This window comes from Panthera leo, chromosome D4 (genome assembly GCF_018350215.1).
Source record: "Panthera leo isolate Ple1 chromosome D4, P.leo_Ple1_pat1.1, whole genome shotgun sequence".
Taxonomy (NCBI): domain Eukaryota; kingdom Metazoa; phylum Chordata; class Mammalia; order Carnivora; family Felidae; genus Panthera; species Panthera leo.
Genome location: NC_056691.1, coordinates 338,610 through 362,601, shown reverse-complemented (window position 1 = coordinate 362,601; position 23,992 = coordinate 338,610). Strand labels below are relative to the sequence as shown.

The 23,992-nt window shown below is 39.3% G+C and overlaps 1 protein-coding gene across 3 annotated transcripts in view; it reads right to left on the bottom strand.

Moving 5' to 3' along the window:
* Nucleotides 1-4,310: 4,310 nt before the first annotated feature.
* MFSD14B (major facilitator superfamily domain containing 14B) overlaps nucleotides 4,311-23,992 on the bottom strand; it is a 72,779-nt gene continuing 53,097 nt past the window's right edge. For all 3 annotated transcript variants that reach the window (XM_042913202.1, XM_042913203.1, XM_042913204.1), the window contains 9 exons: nucleotides 22,515-22,642; nucleotides 20,838-20,952; nucleotides 15,567-15,785; nucleotides 13,869-13,982; nucleotides 10,978-11,049; nucleotides 9,522-9,634; nucleotides 8,141-8,238; nucleotides 6,022-6,164; nucleotides 4,311-5,326 (listed from right to left, as the gene is read on the bottom strand). In XM_042913202.1, the coding sequence (XP_042769136.1) occupies nucleotides 5,075-5,326; nucleotides 6,022-6,164; nucleotides 8,141-8,238; nucleotides 9,522-9,634; nucleotides 10,978-11,049; nucleotides 13,869-13,982; nucleotides 15,567-15,785; nucleotides 20,838-20,952; nucleotides 22,515-22,642 (1,254 nt within the window). In that variant the 3' untranslated portion in view covers nucleotides 4,311-5,074. The remainder of the gene's footprint in view (nucleotides 5,327-6,021; nucleotides 6,165-8,140; nucleotides 8,239-9,521; nucleotides 9,635-10,977; nucleotides 11,050-13,868; nucleotides 13,983-15,566; nucleotides 15,786-20,837; nucleotides 20,953-22,514; nucleotides 22,643-23,992) is intronic.

Genomic DNA, 23,992 nt, shown 5'->3' with positions numbered 1-23,992 from the left:
GGGAGGATTTACACTTTATTTCAGAACTTACTGTTGTAAACCTAGCTATCAAAACCATGTGATACTTGTATAAGAACAGGCATAGAGACCAATGGGATAGAATTAAAAGTCCAGAAATATGTACTGGCACAAAAAGACACATAGATCAATGGAATAGAATAGAGAACCCAGAAATAGACCCACAAATGTATGGCCAACAAATCTTTGGCAAAGCAGAGAAGAGTATCCAATGGAAAAAAGTTTCTTTAGCAAATGGTGCTGGGAGAACTGGACAGCAACATGCAGAAGAATGAAACTGGACCACTTTCTTACACCATACACAAACAAACTCAAAATGGATGGAAGACCTAAATGTAAGACAGGAAACCATCAAAATCCTAGAGGAGAAAACAGACAACAACCTCTTTGACCTCAGCTACAACAATTTCTTACTCAACGCATCTCCAGAGGCAAGGGAAACAAAAGCAAAAATAAACTATTGGGGCCTCATCAAGATAAAAAGCTTCTGCAACAGCAAAGGAAACAATCAGCAAACTAAAAGGCAACTGATAGCATGGAGGAAGATATTTGCAAATGACATATTGGATAAAAGGTCAGTATCCAAAGTCTATAAAGAACTTATCAAACTTAACACCCAAAAAACAAATAATTCATTGAAAAAAATGGGCAGAAGACATGAATAGACACTTTTCCAAAGAAGACATCAGATGGCCAAAAGACACACGAAAAGACGCTCAACACTGCTCATCATCAGGGAAATACAAATCAAAACCACACTGAGATACCACCTCACACCAGTCAGAATGGCTAAAATTAACAACTCAGACAACAACAGATGATGGTGAGGATGCAGAGAAAGAGGAACCCTTTTGCAGTGCTGGTGGGAATACAGACTGGTGCAGCCACTCTAGAAGGCGGTTCTTCAAAAAATTAGAAATAGAACTACCCTATGACCCAGCAATGCACTACTAATCCTCATCCAGAGGATACAGGAGTGCTGATCCAAAGGGGCACATGCACCCCAATGTTTATAGCAGCACTATCGACAATAGCCAAAGAATGAAAAGAGCCCAAATGTCCATTGACAGATGAATGGATAAAGAAAATGTGGTATATATCTAATGGAACCTTACTTGGCAATCAAAAAGAATGGAATCTTGCTATTTGCAACAACATGGATGGAACTAGAGGGTATTATGCTAAGCAAAATTAGAGAAAGACAAATATCAGATGACTTCACTCATGTGGAATTTAAGTTACAAAACAGATGAACAGAAGGGAAGCAAAAATAATATAAAAACAGAAAGGGAGACAAACCATAAGAGAACAAGCACAGAACAAACTGAGGGTTATTCTCGTAAACACAGAGAACAAACTGCGGGTTGCTGGTGGGGCGTTGGATGGGAGGATGGGCTAAGTGGGAGAGGGGCATTAAAGAGGACACTTGTTGTGATGATCACTGGGTATTATATATAAGTGATGAATTACTAAATTCTATTCCTGAAATCATTACACTATATGTTAACTAATTTGGATTTAAATAAAACAAAGAAAACCAAAACCAATAACAAAATAAAATGCTATTTTCTTGAAAAAATAAAAATTCCAGAAATAGACCCCACACATCATTGTCCATCAAATTTTTGACATGTGTGCTAACACCTTTCAGTGGGGAAAGAATCTCTTCAAACAAGTGGTACTTAGATCACTGAATATTCACATGAGAAAGAATGAGATTGAAATATCTCACATAACATATAAAAATTAACTCAAAATGGGTCAAAGACTAAAACTCTTAGAAAATAAGGGTAATTTTTCATAACCTTGTATTTGGTAATGAATTCTTCAATGGGACACCAAACATAATAAGCAACAAAAGAAAACATGGAGAGGCTGGATGTCATCAAAATTAAAACTCTTCAAAGTACACCATTAAGAAAGGGAAGACAACCCACAGAATGGGAGAAAACATTTGCCAGCCATTTACCTGATAAGAACCTAGTATCCAGAATATGTAAAGAACTCTTACAACTCAACAACAGAACAACATCCCAGTTCAAAATGGGGGCATGAACTTAGACATTTCTCCAGAGAAAATACACAAATGGCAAACAACTCATGAAAAGAGACTCAAATCGTTAGTCATTAGGAAAACTGCAAGTGAAAACCACATTGAGGTACCATTTTAAACCAACCATAATTATCTATAAATGATGACAAAACAGAAAACAACAAGTGCTAGACAAGGATATGGAGAAATTCGCACCTTCTACATTACTGATGGGAACGTAAAATGTGCAGCTGCTGTGAAAAAGACGGTGGTGGTTCCTCAAATAAACAGTTGCCATGTAAACCAGCAATTCCAATCCCAGGTATATTCCAAAGAAGAATTGAAAGCATGTTTACATAAGACTTGGATAAGATTGTTCATAGCAGCATTATTCATAATAAGCTAAAAGTGGAAACCCAAATGTCCATTTACATTTGACTGATAAATGAATAAAGGGAATGTGGTATGTTCATATGATGGAATGTATTTCAGCCTTTAAAAAGGAATAAAATTTGACACATGGATGAAACTTCAACATGGATGAACCGTGGAAACATGCTGTATGAAAAGAACTGGACACAAAATGTCACATATTGTAGGGTTGTGTTTATATTAAATGTCCAAAGTAGGCAAATCTCTATAAAGAGAAAGCAGATTACCAGTTGCCAGGTAATGGGGATAAGGAGAACTGGTAGTGACTGGTAAGGGATATGGTGTTTCTTTATTGGGATGATGGAAACGTTCTAGAGACAGTGCTAACAGCTGTACAACCATGTGAATAAGTTAAAAACCACTGTATTGCACACTTTGGAATGGTTAAAATGGTGAATTTTATCTCAATTTTGACATTTGTTATGCTGGGTAAGAAACTACAATTTTGATAAGCAGTGGTAAAAATGTCATGGGGGCATTTAAAAACATTGTGGCAGAATTGTGGTACATAGAATTTACCATTTTAACCATTTTCAATAGTTCAGTGGCATTGAGTACATTCACTTTTATGCAACATCTCCAGAACTTTTCTCATCCTGCAAAACTGAAACTCTACCCATTAAACAAGAAGCTCCCGCTTGCCCTTTCCTCTAATTCTGGGAACCCCTATTGCACTTTCTGTCTGAATTTGACTAGATACTTCACAGAAGTGGATAATAGTCCTTTTGTGCCTGGCTTACTTCATTTAGCAGGTCTTGAGTGTTCATCCATGTTGTGGCGTGTGTCAGAACTTCCTTTCTTAGGCTGAGTATTTCATGGTATGTGTGTGCCACAGTACTTTCATCCACGCATCCAACACTGGACGTGCATTGGCCATTGTGAACAATGCTAATAAAACAGGCATACAAATACGTTTGTGTCCCTGGGTTATTTTTTTAATAAAAAAAAGTTATGGTTTGTTTTTGAAGGGAGTCTGTTACAAATCACTTTTTTTGAAAATAAACCTATCTTTTGCATTAGCTTAAGGATTAGCAATTTAGTTGATAGCCACCGAAAAGAGAACCTGAAGATTGATGGTACTATTTGCTTTAAAGAAACACCAAAGACATAAAAGTATCCATTGCAAATTTATTATGCATTAGGAAGCTTAACTTAAAAACCAACAGCATAGTAAAAAGATATGTTATCTGTTCATAGCAGAACAGGTTTCAAAATATATTTTCTTTTAAATGTATTCAGTCAGTACACAATCCTTATAAAAAATGTATATATATTTTTCTGTCAACACCTTCATTACATTTATAAATACAAGATTTACACAGCACCCCATCAAAAAAAAATTTAAAACTCCTTACAAATATCTACATATATTTCATACCTATAAAACTTTCAGAGGAGTGCTCTGTTAAAGGTGGGTGGGCCCTAGTTAATGGTCCATTTACTGGTGCAGCAAAATACATATAAATCTGTAAATTTTTCTGTCCATAAAACATCTCGAAAAATTAGCAAGACACTTATTTCTGAAACTGAGCTTCCTAAACCACCATGTTTTAGAAAAGAATTTAATGTGCATATTCCCATGAGATTCAAAAGTCAGATAAACAGATGGAAATACTGACTGGAAACAAATGCACACTACAGAGCAGTTAAGGCAGGAGTGTGATGAATGAGACAAACACAGAAGATGCAGCAAGGAGCAGATGGTAATAATACGTTCTATGGTCCGAAGTTGGATATAAATTCTGCCGGTATCCAGTCACTAATTCTCATCCTCACTTAGTAATATTTATATTGTCAAAAACTTTCTTAGAAGCTTCCTTCAATTTCTGTGTTGCCACCAGACTAGTCGATGTGTATTTTTCTTCTGTAAAATCACCTTGGATCTGACCCAAACACTAGCAATCTGAGTTGCCAGTTCTTCATAATTTAAATTTTTAAGAAAATTTTCCTTTATCTAGTAAAGGTTATCACTGATCAATATTAATAATGTCCAGAGGTTTATATGCTGAATTTCATTCTAGCCAAGAATAGGAAGTAGAAGGAAAAGGAGAATAAGACTTGGGTTTTTGTTTGACCTTTGAACAAAGGCAAGAGATCCCTGAAACTGAGTGACTCTTGGAGTGGCCACTCACGAACACCTGTGGGCTAAGCGGGCAAGGATCAGAGAAGCAGGAAGGAAGAAAATAAGAAGGGACTTTTCACCTCAACTCCTGTCCACACCACCCTGTACCTTCCACGGAAAGGGAGATGGAAAGACCGCTATCACTCCAGAATTACTCAAGGAAAGCCAGGCTTCCTACCACAGATACGAAATCTTTCTATTTAAGTTTTGAAGTGTGGACTCCAGATGACTTTGAGAGCTGCAATACTCTTTGCAGGAAAGTACTTCAAATCTTGTTCTAATGTACAAACAAAAAGAAGAAAAGAACCAGGAGGAGGAAGGAGGCAGAAGGGTGGAGGGAGTCACTTCTCAAACCTGGCCCTGAAGGATGCCGCTAATATCTTCCCTCCAGCACCATGAAATCTCCTACGTGGTGTGGCTCCCCATGGCTCTTAGAGACGGCATCTGCAGAACCCTCCTTTGTGCCCAGTTTACAGCTCGGTGCACTGATTCCCAGACTCCTCAAAAGAAGAGAGCTCCCAGATGCTGCTGTCTTGCAGCAGTGGCTCAATGTCCTCATCACTGCCCCGCTCTGGCATGTTGGTCAGGCTGCCGCTGATGCTGTTGCTGTGTTTTTGAATTCCACTGCCTTTACTATATTCAGGGATGAATAAGGCAACCAGGAAAGACAAAAGAACTATACATGCCCCAAATAAAAACGGCGGGCCTGGGATGACAGCTCCCTGATGGGCAAGGGAAACAAATGGAGACAAAGAATTAGGTTAGTCTTCAATCCAAAATTAGTCCTAGGTGACTCCCCAAAACCACCAAAAAGTAAATCCTTTTTTCATAAGCAAATGTTGCATTAAGTATCAAGGCAAAATCTAAGAGAGCTTGGTGTCTGGAATAGGACAGAGGGCAACCAGCCACTGCTCTTTGCACCGCTTCTCAACTGCTTAGATGGCAGTTGTGGATCTCCAGTCCTACCCTATAACCTTAGGTCAGCACTCTGTTCATGAACATGAAGAGCAGTTCCATACAGAAATTAATACTGAACACTGCTTTGAAGGAAGGACTGAAGAAATATCAAATAAATAGGAAAAGCACTCTAAAGCACTCTAAAGTTTCTAGCAGGGATTTAGGTCATCTCACTTTTTATTTGGCCTGGTTGGGCTTCACGGAAGGAAGGCATTCTGACCAGAGTGCTTGAGTAGGTCAAAACGGACTCTGAACAAGATTAAGACAGAGCTTTTGAAGAATATATTAAATCACTGAAATGATCCTTCCCCAATCCCAGGAATGCACGGAACACAGCACTTACTACTACCAAATACAATAGTAACATTATATAAACAAGAACGTTCTCCAAATTTAAGTTCAGAATTTGCTGGAATCAGACACAGTGGTTGTTATACAACTAGACTTATCACCAGTTTACCTGCAAGGCAGTATTATCAGAATTCAATTCCGGTTCCAACTCAGTCAGTTCCACATGGAACATGTAGAATATGAAGCCATACAGTGCTGGCCCCAGGCCATTACACAGTCCTCTTATTCCAGTTATGATCCCCTGGGCAACTCCTGTATCAGAACAAAGAGAAGGGAGCCGGTCTTCTCAGAAAAGCATCTCAAAATTAGGGACTTACATAAAGTAGATAAGGGACTTTTAGCCTCCTGTAGTTTCATTTGGTGCACAAATGTTTTCTTGGTTTTACTGTGTCCTTTTAATATGGTCTTACTCTCTGCCCTAAGATCTATAAGGAGAAATGACAGAGATGATTGTGAAATCTCTTTTGGGGCTGAACCGCCCCCGCCCCCGCCCTCCAATAACAGCTAGATCCTTCCTATAAATGGGGAATAACAAAATGAAAAACTTTAATATTCCTCATTTACAGGTAATTTCCACTTTTCTATGGAATGAAATTTTCCTTCTCTACTCATCTAATGGTGCTTTAAAAATCTCCCCTTTGTCTCCCAGAGCCCTGGTGTAAGTCCACAGCAGCCCCAATGCCGTGTACTCCCATGTTCCTCATGGTGACCTGTACTGAAAAATCCCGGAAGGACCAACTTCTAGATATCTCTGGCTTCTAACATGACAGATAAAATATTAGCCTGAAGCATATGAAATGGATGTTTCCTAAGTTACAAATGTTCAAAACATTAGGTTCAACTTAATACAATGTGTTCTAATAATGTTGTATGCTGACATTTAGAGAAACATCTGTACTAAAACGTATGAGCATAACAGGAGCCAAAGAAGATTCACGTTATGAAAGACCAGATGGTGCCTGTCAGACTTCAGGGCAGTGCCCATCCCCACAGGTGGCTCACATCTTCAGGAACAATTCCTCCCAAGGACACATGGACCAGTGAACTCCCACAGTCACTGTGACACATGGCATTTGTGGTGTTCAAGTGACACTTTAAATTTTTGTTTTTAATGTTTAATTTTTGAGAAAGAAACACGAGACAGAGTGTGAGCGAGGAAGGGGCAGAGAGAGACACACGGAATCTGAAGTGGGCTCCAGGCTCCGAGCTGTTAGCACAGAGCCTGACACAGGGCTCAAACTTGCAAACTGTGAGATTATGACCTGAGCCGAAGTCAGACACTTAACCAACTGAGCCACCCAGGTGCCCCTCAAGTGACACCTTAAAACTGGTGAATAAGATGGTTAATTTCTGATGTGGAAAACTAGGTGCAATGAATAAACAATATTTTCCAACCTAGTTTTTTATTAAAACTTTTTAAAAGGCTCTAACACATTAAAAAAATTTTCTTTCTAAAATTCAGTACTTCCTGACAATATAGTAAGCCATTAAGAGAGAAGAAAAGGAACTGCCTGAGAGAGAAGCCAGAAGCACAAGAAGGATGAAGTAAGAGTCTAGATGTAGGGGTGCCTACATGGCTCAGTCGGTTAAGCATCCAACTCTTGACTTCAGCTCAGGTCATAATCTCATGGTTTGTGGGTTTGAGACTTGCGTTGGGTTCTGTGCTGACAGTGTGGAGTCTGCTTGGGATTCTCTCTCTGCCCCTCCCCTGCTCATGCTTGTGTGCACTCTCTCTCAAAAATAAATAAAAAAGAGTCTAGATGCAGAGTGCTATTCTCCACATGGTTGTCTTCATTTTGTTTCTCACTGTGCATTTAACTACACATATTTATCTTTTATCCTCTCAAAGAATCACTTCCTAAATTAAGCTAATGGCCTTTGATTCCAAACTAAAGAAATTTAAGTGATTACAGTGATTATAAATAAAGAGCTCACTGCTTTGCTAACCAGTTCATCATTCATTATTTGACGTACATCTGTTAAAAGGATTATATAGTCTAGGTAATTCTTACGGTAACACAAAAAAGGAGTCAAAACCGAAAAGAGAAAATGAACAGTTCTAACTGCTTAGTCCAGATTTAAAGACTGTAAGATCAACGCAGGAAGTAAAACAGAAAGGCATGGTTGCTGAGAGAGGACCACATGGCTGTCACGTGCTCCATGAGCCTCCCCTACTCCAGGTTTATCTTAGCTGAAAGAGGAAAACAGCGAGGGGACAGTGACCTCACCTTGCTGATCTGACTCTGCGTTCCGAGAGACAAGAGCACTGACTGCAGGAAATGTGATGCTGGACATGGCGGCCACCGTCCCTGCTGCCCACATCATCCTGCAATGACAAGACAGGCTGCAGTCAGGCGGCAGGCCAGCCCCAAGCAGCTTGCTGTTCAGAGTACAATCTGGCAAGATCACAAAGTGCTTTCTGTTTTCTCCTGTTGTATTTATTTTTCCCCTCTTTAAAAATGTTTATTTTATTTTACCTCTTTGGAAATCTGTACTTCCTGCTTGTTTTCCCAGTACCAACTTTAGATGTAATAAGCTTAGTGAAGTTTCAAGGATTTCTTGTTTCTATAAACACATCTTCTTCACTGATTTTCCACTTTTCTCTCTGTACTTCTCACCTTTACACTGCCCTTAAACTGCTCAGTTTGCCACCCCACAAGGAAGTGTCACGTGCCACCAGTGGAAACAACAGAGACCTGATGTTCAGGATCACCATGAAAGGAACGTAAGTGCATGTCAGTATTTAGTAGGAGTGTGAGCAACACGCAGCCCTAATGGCCGAAAATCTGCCTGGCCAGACTTCCTTGGGGCTGAACATGCACATCCTTATTGAAAAGAAAAAAAACCCTGCATTTCAACAAAATCCTTTAAACATACCACGAGTCGGACTGAATCAGCTACTGAACCAAAGTTCACAAGACTGAAATCTTAAAAAACAAGAAGAATCAACCACTGAACCAATGACCACATTTCTAGTTCCTCTAAGTTATGTCATCCATTTACATGCGAAAAATGAGGATCAATTCTAGTATTTAAAATGGAGCTAGAAACTTGGGTATTTGGTGACCAGGCACATGTATCTTCTTGTTCTTCAGGGCTTATTTTGACCTTCCTGTTTGTGGGACTCTAATATGCTAGCAGTAATAACTACCTTAGGGCACACATGATTTTGGAGGGGATCTTAGTGTTCATCTAATTCAGATACTTTCTTACAAAGGTTAAATCATTACCCAAAGTCACTCAGCTAATTATGGCAGTGAACCCTGTCACAACCATTTTTTCTTGTCTTCTTGTGTTGCTCTGGACTGTGTGATGTCATTAAAAATTGACAAGTGTGTATAGAAGTAGACCTAATTGGAGGGGTTGGAAGAGGAGACACACACATTGGATTAAATAAAAACTTCACCGCTGAGGTAAAGGTAATCTGAACAATCTTAGATTATCCAGATCCATCATTCCCTAAATTAGGTCTAAAGACAGATTTTGAAATGCTGAATATACCAAACTCCCAGGTAACCCTTGCTTCCTTCACCTCACACTCACCAACTCAAGTTCCTGTCAAGGGTGCTTTTGTCTGTTAGTTTATGAGAATCCAAAGGAGAGGCTTACCAGGCCTGAGATCCAAAACCATACCAGGCTAACTGGAACATCTGGAAGCCCAAGCCAAGGAGGACAGTATTCTTATTCCCCAACGATCTCATCAAGATGGTAAGAAAGACTGTCTGTAAACAAAGGAGATAATCTTGAGAAACCATGTGACCACATAGATTTGATGCAGGCTCTGTGAGGGAAGCCCATTAATGATGGCCAGGGACCTCTACTGGCACATAGCCTGGTCTGAGACCTGGGGCTCAGGGCCTTCAACCTCCTTCCACAAAGCCTGTTCATCTAATGCTTTGCTAGCATTACCCAAAAGGTCATCATAGCTGGTTAATTATCATGATTGAGAAGGACATGGCTCAGACTCTTAACCACCAGCGAACAGCAACCCCCTGCTGAACATTTACAGAATATGTGGGATTTTGCTGGAGGTTAACAGTGTCACAAAGTTGGATTGATATAAATTGGATTTTAACAAATCTATACTCTGCTGCTAAAAAACAAAACAAAACCAAACCCCACAAAAGTAGCTCAGATAGTCTGTAAAGAGAATAAAAGAGGAGTCTGGGTAATCAACTAACCAGTTACTATAAAAACAAACCAAAACCACAAGCAACTTGAAAGCTCAACATAATTTACATTCACTGATACAGTTCAGTAAGGAGAAATAAAAGGCTTTTGCCTTGATGCCTTCCTTTGAGCCCTGTCAATTCTAATGTGCAGGCAAAACAGTTCCATAGTCTTCTGGTTTCTCCCTGAGAGAATTCTCCCAGAAGAGGGCTCTGCTTGGCACTCTACTATATAAAGCAGCATGAAGCCATCTTAGGGAATTGGCTTCTAGGCAGTTCCATGTGGTATCTGAATTCACCCAGGCATGTCAGTGAGTTAAAGGTCACATGACTTGCCTTTTGTGGTCCTACATTTATAATACATAGGGAATGTTTAATGCTCTTTACTCATTATATATATTCTAATGCACTGATTTACCACATCTCTTCAGTCCTGGGGATTATAAGCAGGGTTTGCAACAGTTACTGATTTTCATTTCTGTTTTCCACTTCTGCTAAATTTTCAACATTAAAATACTGAAACATTCTCCTGATTATTTTGCAGTATCTGGAGTTAGACTGTTGTTAGTGGTTATAAAGCAAATTTTTATCTGCTGAATTGACCCAGTAGAGTAACAAGTATCCTAACAAGTACTGAAAAGTTGTCTTAACTTCCTAAATCACAACCTCAACATTCTATTAAAAGTAGAATGGTTCTGTAGACTATCCATGTCTGTTTATTGGGTCTGATACTGTACCATAGATATACAAGATGTTACCATGGATGGGGAGGAGGGGGTACAGACTTATTGTGCAGGGGATCTCAACGAACATTTCTTTGCAGTTTCCTGTAAATCTAATTACTTCAGAATTAAAATGTAAAAAAAGAAAACAAAAACGGGTAAAATGTCACTTACCTGAGCCACAATAGACAGAATTCCTACCATAGCTATGAATGCTGCAATCTTAACAGATCCAAAACCTATGACCTGTGGAAATGAAAGAAAACACTTTTGTAATAGAGACATTATAAAAATAATCCCCATCTCCAACCCACTAAGAGACAAACATAGTATCACCAAACACTAGAGAGAACATGAGGAAAATGGTTTGACTTTGGTGCTGCCAGCAGAGAATTTGCTCATTACCAAAGTTGGCGGCTCTCAACTTTGGCTGTACACTGAAATCATCGGGGCAACAGGGAAGGGGGGAGCAATGAAATGCTGTAACCCACGGGAGACCAATTAAATCAGACTCTCTGGGCCCAGCCACAGGCATGTTTAAAAAACTTCCATGGTGATTCCAGGAGCAGCCAAAGTGAGCTGGCAAGGATTTCTAAGCCTCTTAACCTCAACTGAAGCTCTGAAAGGCCACTTCAAGTTTTAAATATCAAGTTTTAAAAAAGTTAAATATTTTTGCCCTCTATTGAAACCCTATAAAAATCGGGAAGAGGACTTAAAAACTATTATACATTCCATTCATTTAATAAATGATTGTCTTGCTTCCAGTCACACAACTAGCTGATAAAAGAGCTAGAATCTCAGGTTCCCAAATCAGGGCTGCTGACGAACAACAGCCTATCACTTGCCAATCAAATGCAATTAAAAAAAAATTGGAACCTGAAAATAGAGATTTAGGGACTATTTCTCAGCCTATATTTGTAAACATAAACATATCTACACTTAAAACAGCTTTATTGAGATAAAGTTGAAATATCCTATAATTCACCCATTAGATATGTAATGAGTTTAGTACATTCACAGAGTTGGGCAACCACCAACACAACTGCAGATGATGTCCTCACTCCTCAAAGAAACATGGTACCACATCAGGAGTCCCACTGCCCTGGCCCATCCCTCCATCCAGCCAGTGATAATACTTCTGTCTCTGGGTCTATTTATTCTGAGCATCTCACATAAATCCAATCAAACAATCTATGGTTGCAGTTTCTTTCACTTGGCACCATGTTCCACAGTTCATCCCCACTGAAGACTTAGCGCTTCACTGCTTTTTCTTGCCAAATGTTAACATCCCATTGTACGGATTTGCCACATTTGTTGATCCATTTCATGAGCTGATGAACATCTGGGTTGTTTCTACTTTTTGGCTATTATCAAAAATTTCTGTAAAGGTTTCTATGTAGATGTGTGTTGTAGGAATAGATTTGCTGGGAACCCTATGCTGAACACCTTGAGAAACTGCCTATCCCATTTCACATTCCCACCAGTCATGTCAGAGTTTCCATTTCTTCACACCCTTGTCTTTTGGTTACAGCCATCTTAGCAGGTACGAAGTGGTATCTCATTTTGATTTGCATTTCCTCGATGGCTAATGTTCAGTATCTTCTCATGTGCTTATTGGTCATTTGTGTATCTTCCTTGGGCAAGTATCAATTCAGTCTTTTTTGAATTTTTTTCAGTTGGGTGGTCTTTTCATTTTTGAGTTAAAAACTTATACTGGCTATAAATTCCTTATCAGATGTACAAACACCAAATGCAGTTTGAACATGTGTGTGTGTGTGTGTGTGTGTGAACTGCTCTTAAAAGTGAGCACAAATACAAAATAATGTAAAATGATCCTGATTTACCATTAAGTGTTGGTGGTAGTGACATAAGCATATGTGCAGGAAAAAAGGGTAGAAAAGAAAATATCCACAGTTGCTTATTCTGAAGGAAGATGATTTTTCACTTCCTTAAGCTTTCCCATTTTTCCTACATTGAATGTACCTTTAATTTAACACATAATTTAATTACAAAAGCACATACGATTTTCTACATTAAATATGTTACCTCATTGGTCTTCCCTCTAAATCTCCAGCATCTGCTCACAAAAATGAATAAAACTGAAATAGAACTGTTTACAAAAACAGTTTTACTTATATACCACCATATAAAATATTAGTCTCATACTCTCAGGAAAACTAAAAGAATGGCAAGTTTAACAAGTTTCAATTAAAAATATCTCCCGACGGGCGCCTGGGTGGCGCAGTCGGTTAAGCGTCCGACTTCAGCCAGGTCACGATCTCGCGGTCCGTGAGTTCGAGCCCCGAGTCAGGCTCTGGGCTGATGGCTCGGAGCCTGTTTCCGATTCTGTGTCTCCCTCTCTCTCTGCCCCTCCCCCGTTCATGCTCTGTCTCTCTCTGTCCCAAAAATAAATTAAAAAAAAAAAAAAAAAAAAAAAAAAATCTCCCGACAGAGAGGAATTTATCTTAGGAGGAGACCGGCTCTGCCACATGGAATAAACCATAGAAGGACTTCCAGTGAAATCGGTAAAAGACTGGGGCAGGATTGCCATGGAAGGCAACATGCGTCTCCGCAATCCCAGAGAAACAACAACAGTTGGAAAGGGAACTTGGTTTTAAATTGCCTTAAGCTAACCGCCTTTTTGGGGGGAACAAGGTAAAGTACACATTTTTAAAGAGAAAAAAGGTTAAGGGAGAGATTATTTAGATGACTGTTTGCAAGCCCCCTTGAAGTCCACAGCAGTGTTGAGCTATGGCCTTCTGAAGATGTCCCAGGTCAGTTCACATCAAATCAACTTGACCTCTCTTTGTGAAATTTAAATGATACATTCTGTTTATGCTCTCAAGGAAATTTTTCTCACAGTCTACATTTTATAGTATTTGAAAATATCATTGTATTAAAGGTTCCTCTGATTGCTACTTATACATCAGCACCTACACTTAAACTATAGCTAGAAGCAGGTCCACACATTTTTTCCGCTATACGGTTTTCCTCAAAATACCTTTAGACAAATCCTAATCTTTGATTTCTTCATGTTCTAAAGCTACTAGGCACCCATTACCCACCTGTCTGAGATAGAGAAAAAAACTTGAATACTGTCCAGCTTCAGGAAGGTATGAAAGAAACACGGTGATGCAAATTAGTAAGACAGTAGAATCTTTTCCAACTTTCTTCAGTGACTAGGAATAAGCAGAAAGAGAAACACATAAAAAGTAGGAGACACTGACTGAATCACTGATATTCTGGGATACTGGTTTCATTGTTTTGATCTATTTGGGTGAATTATAAAAGTTGAACAGTTTAGAAAAACAAGTAAATATTAACTCTATGGCTGTAAGTCCTAATTTCATAATTTTATGTTTACAGTTTTACAGCTTAAAAAACAAAACAAAAAACAAACACTTGCTCATCTTTGTTAACCATACTAGTTCACACACCCTGTGAATAGATCCTGAAAAAATACTGCTCCAGAACCTTTTAAGAAAATCTCATCTCTTTCATTCATAATATAACCCCTTTATAAACACTTCAGGGTTTTTATTATATGTAAATTTACTATATTCTTTAAAATGTTAATATTCAATTGGCCTGTAAAACTGGAAGCCAAATAAGTATGTTCTAGTCATGGGGTCAGTGACAAGATTCTCTGACCAGTAACAGCTTTTTCAATCTTCTTACAAAAATTTGAATCTTCCTTTTTTACACAGAATTGTTGAGAAGACCAAAAGGTGAGCTGAGGACTATAAAGTGCTTCTGTCTATGGAGACCTTGCTGCACACCAGACACTAGGTGAGTTAACTTATATACTCACCAAAACTCCCACACTAGCCTGGAAAGAATACACGGTAGTAGTCGTGCTTCACAGATGAATTTCCGTGTGTAACCTGGTCACTACATGACAAGAAAGTAGGAGGCGTGACTGGCTCCCAGGTCCATACCTGGTTTCCTTCTCTAAGCACCTCTTTCTCCATGTCTGACATTAGGGCACACACAAAATGACCGGGGGCTCTAGGTCATGGAGGCTTTTTAGAAAAGAATTTCTCACGAGTTATTTTTCTTATACACATTATTTCCTCACAAGTACACTTGGGTGATTAAAATCAGCAATCAAATCTCTGGTTATTTTTTTCCACATATATTTTTCTTCAAGAACAATGTTATGTCAGACAAGGGAGGGAGAAGGGGAGAGGTAAGATTCTTTGTCTCAGTACTTTTTCTAGTTGTTAATGGGATCCTTCCAAAAAAATTAAAAATGGTAAAAGCTTTTTAAAAGTAAAGAACCCATTCAGTCCACAAAATACAAGTCCAGAGCCTCTGGTCAAAGTGTATGTACATTAACAACTGAGAAAATAGCTACTACAGTCAGGCCAAATCCATTCACCTTTTCTGAATTTAAGTGAATGAACACAACCACTTCGAATGGCCACCTTCATTTTGTTAAAAAAAAAAAAAAAAAAAAAAAAAAAAAAAGTGAAAACCACCATGCAGTAAGAAAAAAAAAAAACTTCCTTCCCAAACCCTCATCAGGCATTAACTGAACATTTTTTCTTCTCTCTTCCCTCATGATACCACATGCGTGACTTAAACATAAACTCTATATAATCCTTGATTATATTATAGGATTATAATCTATAATCGTATAGACAACTACAGTCCCTTATATGCAATTTTTTTTTCTATTTTTCCTGGAGAAAGAGAGGGATCAACAACTGATGGGATGCACTAAGCTGCAGAAATATTCAATATTTTCATGTTTTTATTACCGCAAAAGGGTCTGCTTGTTTCCAAGAAATCTTAGCTCCCCAGGAAAGCGGCCTCATTTTCTCTGGCAAAGATTCTGGAACAGCCAATAAGATGAAGCAGATGTCCAGAACAGCCACGACTGTGGCCACCAGCACAACAAGGCTGTCTCCGTAACTGGCTGAAAGGTATGCTCCAATGGCCGGGCTGCTCACCAGACTTGCTGCAAAGGTGGCTGACACCTGTGGAAAAGCACACTCTCATCCACGGTCCTGGCCACTATCACAAACACACACAGAAGGCACACTCTCACTTAGTCCCATCTGCTGCAGGTGCACACCTAATTCTGGTTCTCATGTGGAGTCCCAAAGGGACGGACCATGACTGTCCTTCCCCGGCTTTAAACAAAACAAAAGGGATGTGTTGTACATACATTTTGACAATGGAAGAGTCATTTCATTTTAAGTACTTGTTCATAAACTATGAACTAACGAGATATCCTAGAAAGCTACAAGAATAAAAAATAATGGTATTAGAAACAAAAATTGAGAAAACCTTCCCCATAAATAAAACACACACACTTTAGGGTGCACCTGGGTGGCTCAGACTCTTGATTTTGGCTCAGGTCATGATTTCACTGCTTGTGAGGTTGGACTCCGTGCTGACAGCGTAGAGCCTGCTTGGGGTTCTCTCCCTCTCTCTCTGCCCCTTCCTTGCTCGCGCACGCTTGCTCTCTCTCAAAATAAATAAAAAGTAAAATTAAAAAAACCCACCAACATACACTTTAGTCTTCTTTAATTGGGCAACAGGGATTTGGGGAGAAAAGCATGACAGAAATTTCTGCAGGGCTGATCACAAAACTTACAAATTACTCTGGGACTGTGTTGACTTCATATTCTAAAAACACTGACTGTTTGGGGTGCCTGGATGGCTCAGTCGGTTGACCGTCTGGCTTCGGCTCAAGTCATGATCTCAAGGTTTGTGAGTTCAAGCCCCGTGTCGGGCTCTGTGCTGACAGCTCGGAGCCCAGAGCCTGTTTCAGATTCTGTGTCTCCCTCTCTCTGCTCCTCCCCCACTCGTGTTCTGTCTCTCTGTCTCGGTCTCTCTCTCTCAAAAATAAACAAACATTAAAAAAATAAAATAAATAAAAACATCCACCATTTTATTATTTGGGGACCATTTCATTACCACGGAGAAGGAAAAAAACCCTGATATTCTTAGAGAAAAAGCTGTAAGAACATCAAAGCTTTTTAACTAGAGATCCCTGGGCTGTTGATTTGTGTTACTCCCAACCTGCATCCAATACCAGAGACCACAAAGCCAACTGTCACACTTGCAACCTGAATCCATGTGGAATCTCTGCACACAGCTTCCTTTACTTTGGAATGTAATCTGCATGTGCAGAAGCTTAAATGGGCAGTCTCCAAATTATAACCAGATTGAGTGCCAAAAATATAAGTTGGTTATTTAAATTTCTACTAGATTTTAATAGAAACCACTGAAATCATTATCTATTATTAAAATTATGACTCCTGGTTAGCCAAAGACATTTTTCTTTCACCCAATACCCTTCCAAATAAATGTAAAAATACAATATATCTGAAATTAATATTACACTAAAGACACTATTAAAGCAAGCCCAATAAAAACTTTCTGGGGGAAAAAAGGAGGTGTAGAGAATTCCAATTTGGGGAACAGGAATCTTGGTTCAGTGTTTATTTAATTACCTGCTATGTACCAGGTGACTAAGAAGACAAGAGTTCCTGCCCTTCAGGTTTTTCCATATTATTTGAGAAGATCAAGGCAAACACGTAACTACATTATAAACTACAATGACATGCAAATAGCTACGGCAGCACTGCTGTGGGGTTCTCGGGCTAACAACCTCTTATCTGCACAAAATGGGTCAGTAAAGTCATTTATTCATAAGTTTTTCATTATCTTAATCCTCTACCGCATTTTTGTACCTAAACCAAGAAGACACTCTACTCAATGTACAAATAAATAAACAGCAATAGAAAGGTTAAATAGCTGTCTTAAGTTCATATGATGAGCAAGAACTAGAAGTCATTTTCCAATCTCTAAAATTCATCTTTCCCACTAAAATAGAGAGTCAGATTTACATCTGCTAAATTTCAGCTGAAACTGCTTTTTATAATTCCACAGCATTCCAAGTCTAAAGAATCTAACGATAACTTGAGTTTAAAGAAGAAAACAATAATTTATTTATTTGTCAAAATGACATTTATCTACCATCATAACCGTCTTCTAGCCACATGGACATTTTCTTTTCTTTTCAAGTTTATTTTGAGAGAGAGAGAGTGAGTGAGCAGAGTAGGGGCAGAGAGAGAGGGAGGCAGAATCCCAAGCAGGTCCTGTGCTGTCAGTGCACACCCGAAAAGGGGCATGAACTCATGAACCATGAGATAGATCATGACCTGAGCCAAAATCAAGAGTTGGATGCTTAAATCAACTGAGCCACCCAGGCATCCCAAATGGACATTTTCTAAAATAAGCATTGTTCAATAACTCAAGATTTCGTCATTGCGAACAATGGACTTAAATTATTATTATTCTAGAACAACAATTTAAATGACGGCATTCTACTAAGCTCCCCTCAAAATACTTTGGAAAGGACTCAGTGCTACTTCGGATATAATGAAATTAATGCTCATTAATAAAATGGTGCATTCCAAATCATGGTAAACTTTTTTTGGAGAGAGAGAGAGTACTCACGAGCAGGCAGGGGGCAGAGAGAGAGAGTCTCCAGGCCCAGCGCAGAGCCCAACACAGGGCTTAATCTCACAACTGTGAGATCATGACCTGAGCCCAGATCATGACCTGAGCCAAAATCAAGAGCTGGATGCCGAAATCAAGCCCTGGAAATCAAGGGCACTGAGCCACCCACGTGCCTCTATGTTGAACTTTTAAATTCATCTTTCTCATCCATGTGCTGCCCCCTACACTGCTCTGAGAAAGAGGTGCTCTATTTTCTGGTATTTCTACAATTTAAATATTTGTAAACTGCCATAGAGAAAACCTGAAATTAGCAAAGGCAGAAATCTTTTTTTGTTTACTTATTTTGAGGGGGGGGCGGGGAGAGGGGAGAGACAGAGAGAGAATGCAGAGGAGCAGCAGAGAGAGAGGGAAAGAGAGAATCCCAAGCAGGCCTACACTCTCAGCACAGAGCCCAACATGGGGCTTGATCCCATGAACTGTGAGATCAAGACCTGAGATGAAATCAGGAGCCGTACATTCAACCAGCTGAGCTACCCAGGCACCCCTAACAAAGGCAGAAATCTTAATGACAATCTTTAAGCTTTCAAAACAGAGTTTAGGAAACAAGCTTAAGACTTATGAGTCTATGTATCTGAAGAGCTGAAAGCCTCCCAGTGGACTCAAATGGGAAAACAGGGTGGATGCTCTCAGACACAGAGAGGTAGCTCCACCTGTCCTTCTAACACAGCCCAATTCAGTTAGGGCCCTCAGTGCCCAGGATTCTATCCTCCCACCAATTCCTCTACTGTTCTCCACCTATAATTTTTCCTCCCTAAATGGTACACTGAAATAGGTATTCGTGAGGTTTAGTTTCTTAAAATATGCAAAAAGTAAAACGTAAGAGAGTGCAAGTAGGGTAGGGGCGGGGAGGGGGGCGGGGACAGAGTATCTGAAGTGGGCACAGAGCTGTTAGGGCTTAAACTCATGAACTGAGAGATCATGACCTGAGCCAAAGTTGGTCACTCAACTGACTGACCCATGCAGGCGCCTCCAGGAAGTGAGATTTGAAAGGATGAGCAAGACTTGGGAAAGGAGAGAGATAATGTGGGTTTCCGGCATTCAGTCCTCCTCCAACGTGTTCAACAGCTAGATCACTCCTCTTTTATCCACCTTTTCTCAATGTAAACATTTCAAACAGAGGGAACTTGAGAGAACAAGTGGAGAATGCACCACCCCAACTACACCACTTTGCATGTGGACTGTTTTGAACTGTAGGCAATTAAGACCCAGCAGGCTCAGGGAAAGCTTTTTTGCCTTTCTTTTAATGCCTGAAAGAATTCAGACAGGGGCCTATATCAGGAAGAGAGCTATGGCAGAAATAACTTTTTATATCAGGAAGACTTATCTGCATGGCATGGCACGCATTTACTTACCAAACATTTGTTCTTCCCATCTTCCTGTGAACTGTCTTCCTCCCCTCCAAAGCCCAAGACCCCTACCCTCTTTTCCTTAGCTCAGGATGGCATATAAGTCTCAACTGCGTCCCAGTCTCTCGTGTCTTTGGAGCTCTGTACAAAATTAAGTGTTTCCCTCCTATTAATCTGTGTCAGTTTAATCATTAGGCCAAAGAACCTAGAAGAAGGGGTAATTATCCCCCTGCAACAGCACGCACATACCTCAGCAAGTTCACACATTGGACACACGCCCACACATGCTCACATGACATCTTTTCCCCTGAGCCACATGAGTAGTCAAGACACTGAGCTAAAGGGCTTTAGCCTCCATCTTCTACAAGTCTTTCTTCCCTACGGAACTGCAATGCCATCATCACACTTCGGAAAATCAGAAATTATCTAACACTGACCAAGAAGAGATCTGTAGCTTTCATTAAGCACTCCACAATTACACAGTACCATATCCCAAGTAAGTGCCTGAGACATGCAAGCAGCAATAAATATAGTAACAGTGGATTAACATGGTTGAGGCACAACATCTCCCTAACTGTGAATTAGGTGCATGGGGACTTATCTCAGCACCAGTTTACTGTTTATGGTTCCTCAAGACATAAGCCAACAAGAAACAAATCAACTTTTTAAAATATTTTGCAGTCAACAACTCACATTCCTGACAAACTTCCAACCCTATACATTATTATACATTATTAGCAATTTCCATCTGGCTACTTTAAACTTCATCAATTTCCATAGCAGTGCCTGGGTGGCTCAGTGGGTTAAGCATCTGACTTCAGCTCAGGTCATGATCTCACAGTCCATGAGTTCGAGCCCCGCGTCAGGCTCTGTGCTGACAGCTTAGAGCCTGGAGCCTGCTTTGGATTCTGTGTCTCCCTCCCTCTCTGCCCTTCCCTGCTCATGATCTGTCTCCCTCTGTCTCAAAAATAAATAAAAACATTAAAAAAATTTTTTTTTTAAACTTCATAAATCTTTTTTATTTTAATTGCTGTAGATTTTATGTAAGTCAGTATTTACAATTTTTTTTAAATACTTAACACTTTAATACTTTAACACAATTTAATTATAAATACTTCTCTGGTTACAATACATAAACTATAATCTTACCCATCCATAAGCAGTACTTCGCTCGTGTTCCTGAGTGACATCAGCTACATAAGCAAATATCACAGAGAATGTGACCGAGAAGACTCCAGACACAGAAATCATCGCAAAATACCACCTATAAAAAGATTATTTTAATTACCTGGAAGAGAGGTGGCAGTGTGCATACACTTTCATAACCAGAGCTAATGATATTATGTAAAGATTATAAACAAATAAAAACAAATATATGTATGTGTATATTTAAAGATATAATGGACTACTAATAAACTGATAATCAGGATGGGGAAGAAGTAGAAACATACCAATTTTGTAATTGCTCAAAGGATGTCAGTACATGCAGGTGAAAAAATGAAAGAATAAGGGGATTAAGTAAAGATATAATCTTAAAGGTAGCCAACAGAAGAGAAATAAAAACTTAAAATTTCCTAGCTTTAGCTAAGAAAAACAAACATACAGCATATGACTTTAAGAGAGCTACACAAAGGCAGAAATCATAACAAAAGTATTAATGTATTTAACACTAAAAATTTCAATCATATGCACAGATGCTTTTAAATAAATATTGTTAAGATACCAACAAACAAAATCTCACAGAACAAAAAGTAGGATTTATCCTAGGGCAAAGGATATTTCAAGATTAGAAAATACATTAATATAATTCATCATAGTGATAGATAATATTTTTCAACAAAAGCTACCTTAATACTTAAATGATGAAACACTGTAACATTTCCTTTATATACATGAAAATGTTAGGTCCACAATTATCACTTTTATTTAACATTCTTCATTAGTCAATGTAAGTAGCAAAAGCAACAGCATGAAAACTGGAAGGGAAGAGGCAAAATCATTTAAAGATCTAAAGAAAAATATTTTAAGGTATTGAGAGGACATTAAAAGAAAAAGCCCTCATTTATCAGAAAAGCATGACTTGTTCTTGGACATAAAGACTCAATATCAAAAAGTATTTTATAAGATTCATCATCTGGTAGAAAATAAAATGATCCACCATGGGTACCCAACATATTTACAATGGAACAAATATTGACATAAAATTATGAGATAATCAAATGACATTTACCCAAGCCAATAAATACTGCATTAAAACAACAACAACCCCTTCCATTCTAAGGTGTGTTCTTTACACCTTATGAAGAACATCTCAGCATTTTGGCCAAATACCATCCTCTGCAACTAAGAAAAACAACTAAGGTACAGCTCAGGTACAAATTCCAACCCATCTTTGGTAACTGAAGAGACTTGGTTACTTGTTAATACTCTCTATCATGAAAAATGAGATCAAATTCAAATTCCTATTATGAGTGAGAATAGGCTATTGGTCTAATAACTACAATGTACTCAAAAGTGACTCCTGTCTATTGATATAAACTGTTCATACAGTGCCCTAGAGCAGTGAGCTGACACAAACACATTTGCAGTCACAAGGGTTGAGTACAGAAATGGTACACCCCCTCCCAGGACCCGATCCTTTAATTAACCTCATGGCAACATCTTTAAATGTCTTAAAGCCCAAACTGGCTTTCAGTATTATCAGAGAGATTAAATAAAAACACAGGTACCAACTGCTTTGAAATAGTTAAGAAATGCTCTGCGGATGTATTATTCACATGTGACCCAAAACAGATAGTCATGATGGTGGAAGGTCAAGCCACTCACCACGGGCTGATCCTCATCAGTGGAATTGGGAAGCAGGTGAAGAAGACGGTGCCCAGGAGAAAGGGTTTCCTCCCCCACACATCAGACAGAGCGCCTATGAGGGGGGCACTCAGAAAAGATAGCAGGCCCTGGAGAGGAAAAACAGAAACAAAGGTCAAATGTACAATATGATCCCCCAATTACTTGTAATTCTTATTTTCTAAATGCTCCAATTTATTTTTTTTTTTGCCCCCAAACAGAATAATTTGAAGCATTAAATGCAAATTATCATTTAAAAACATTCTAGGGGCGCCTGGGTGGCTCAGTCAGTTAAGTGTCTGACTTTGGCTCAGGTCATGATCTCACGGTTTGTGGGTTCAAGCCCCACATCAGGCTCTCTGCTGTCAGCACGGCACCTGCTTCAGATCCTGTCTCCCTCTCTCTCTGCCCCTCCCTTGCTCACACTCTCTCAGAAATAAAATGAACTTAAAAATACAACAAAAACCATTCTAACAAATTTCTAAACATGCTTTAGAAAAGGAAAAAAGGGGGGAGGGTTTGTTTTTTAGGAGACACTGAAGAAGAGGGGATATGAAATATATACACCTATTTTACATATCTTTACACCAAGCATACGGGAAGAGGCCAAAACTTATTTCATTTTAATAAATATGCACAGCTCTAAATCAACTGCTCCAATGAAGGTATTTTCTCACTTGCTACCTGGTCCCTGACCCTGGTCCTCCAGACAATATGTGCTCCCGTTGATGAGCTGCAAACCTTGCTCGGATCCCTTCTTTAAAACCCTGCAGCGGTTCCCACTGTGCACAGTCTAGAAGTCAGCAGGTATATAGGGGTGAAATGAACACCTGCACTTTGCTTTTACAAAAAATTGGGAGGGGAGAAAACAGATGAGACAAGAGTAGGAAAATGTTGGTGAGTAGTGAAACTGGGTGAGTTCATAGGTGTTCATTTTATTATCTACTTTTGTGTATTGGAAATTGCTCAGCACAGCATACCAACAGGACACTCCAAAATCTGGCTCCTAACACACATCCTATGCTTTGGCTGTATGAAGCACCTCCTAGTTTTCCCAGCATACCGTCCTCCTTTGTGCCTGTGGGCCCTTAATGTGCCTGCATACACTTCCCACAGTTGGGCTGGGTAAACTGCCAGTCGTTCTTTACAACACCGTGGGGAGAAGCACCTCCTCCTCTTAACTTCTCTTAGCTCCTCAAGCAGAATTAATCACACTGGTTTTTGTGGAGTGCAAAACAAATTCCTCCCGCCTGGTACGTTTCTAGCTCTTCCACTGCAATTTTAACACTTGTTATTTATCTTTCTTCTCTTTCAGGACGGTTTCTTCACATCTCTGTACCCTTGGTGCTTATCACAAGGCCTCATAATAAGGGCTTTCAAAGATTTGAATTAAACTTTAAGAGGAAACCAAAGTCACACTGCTGGCAAGAAAAGGAACAGGATTCCGATCTATCAGCCCT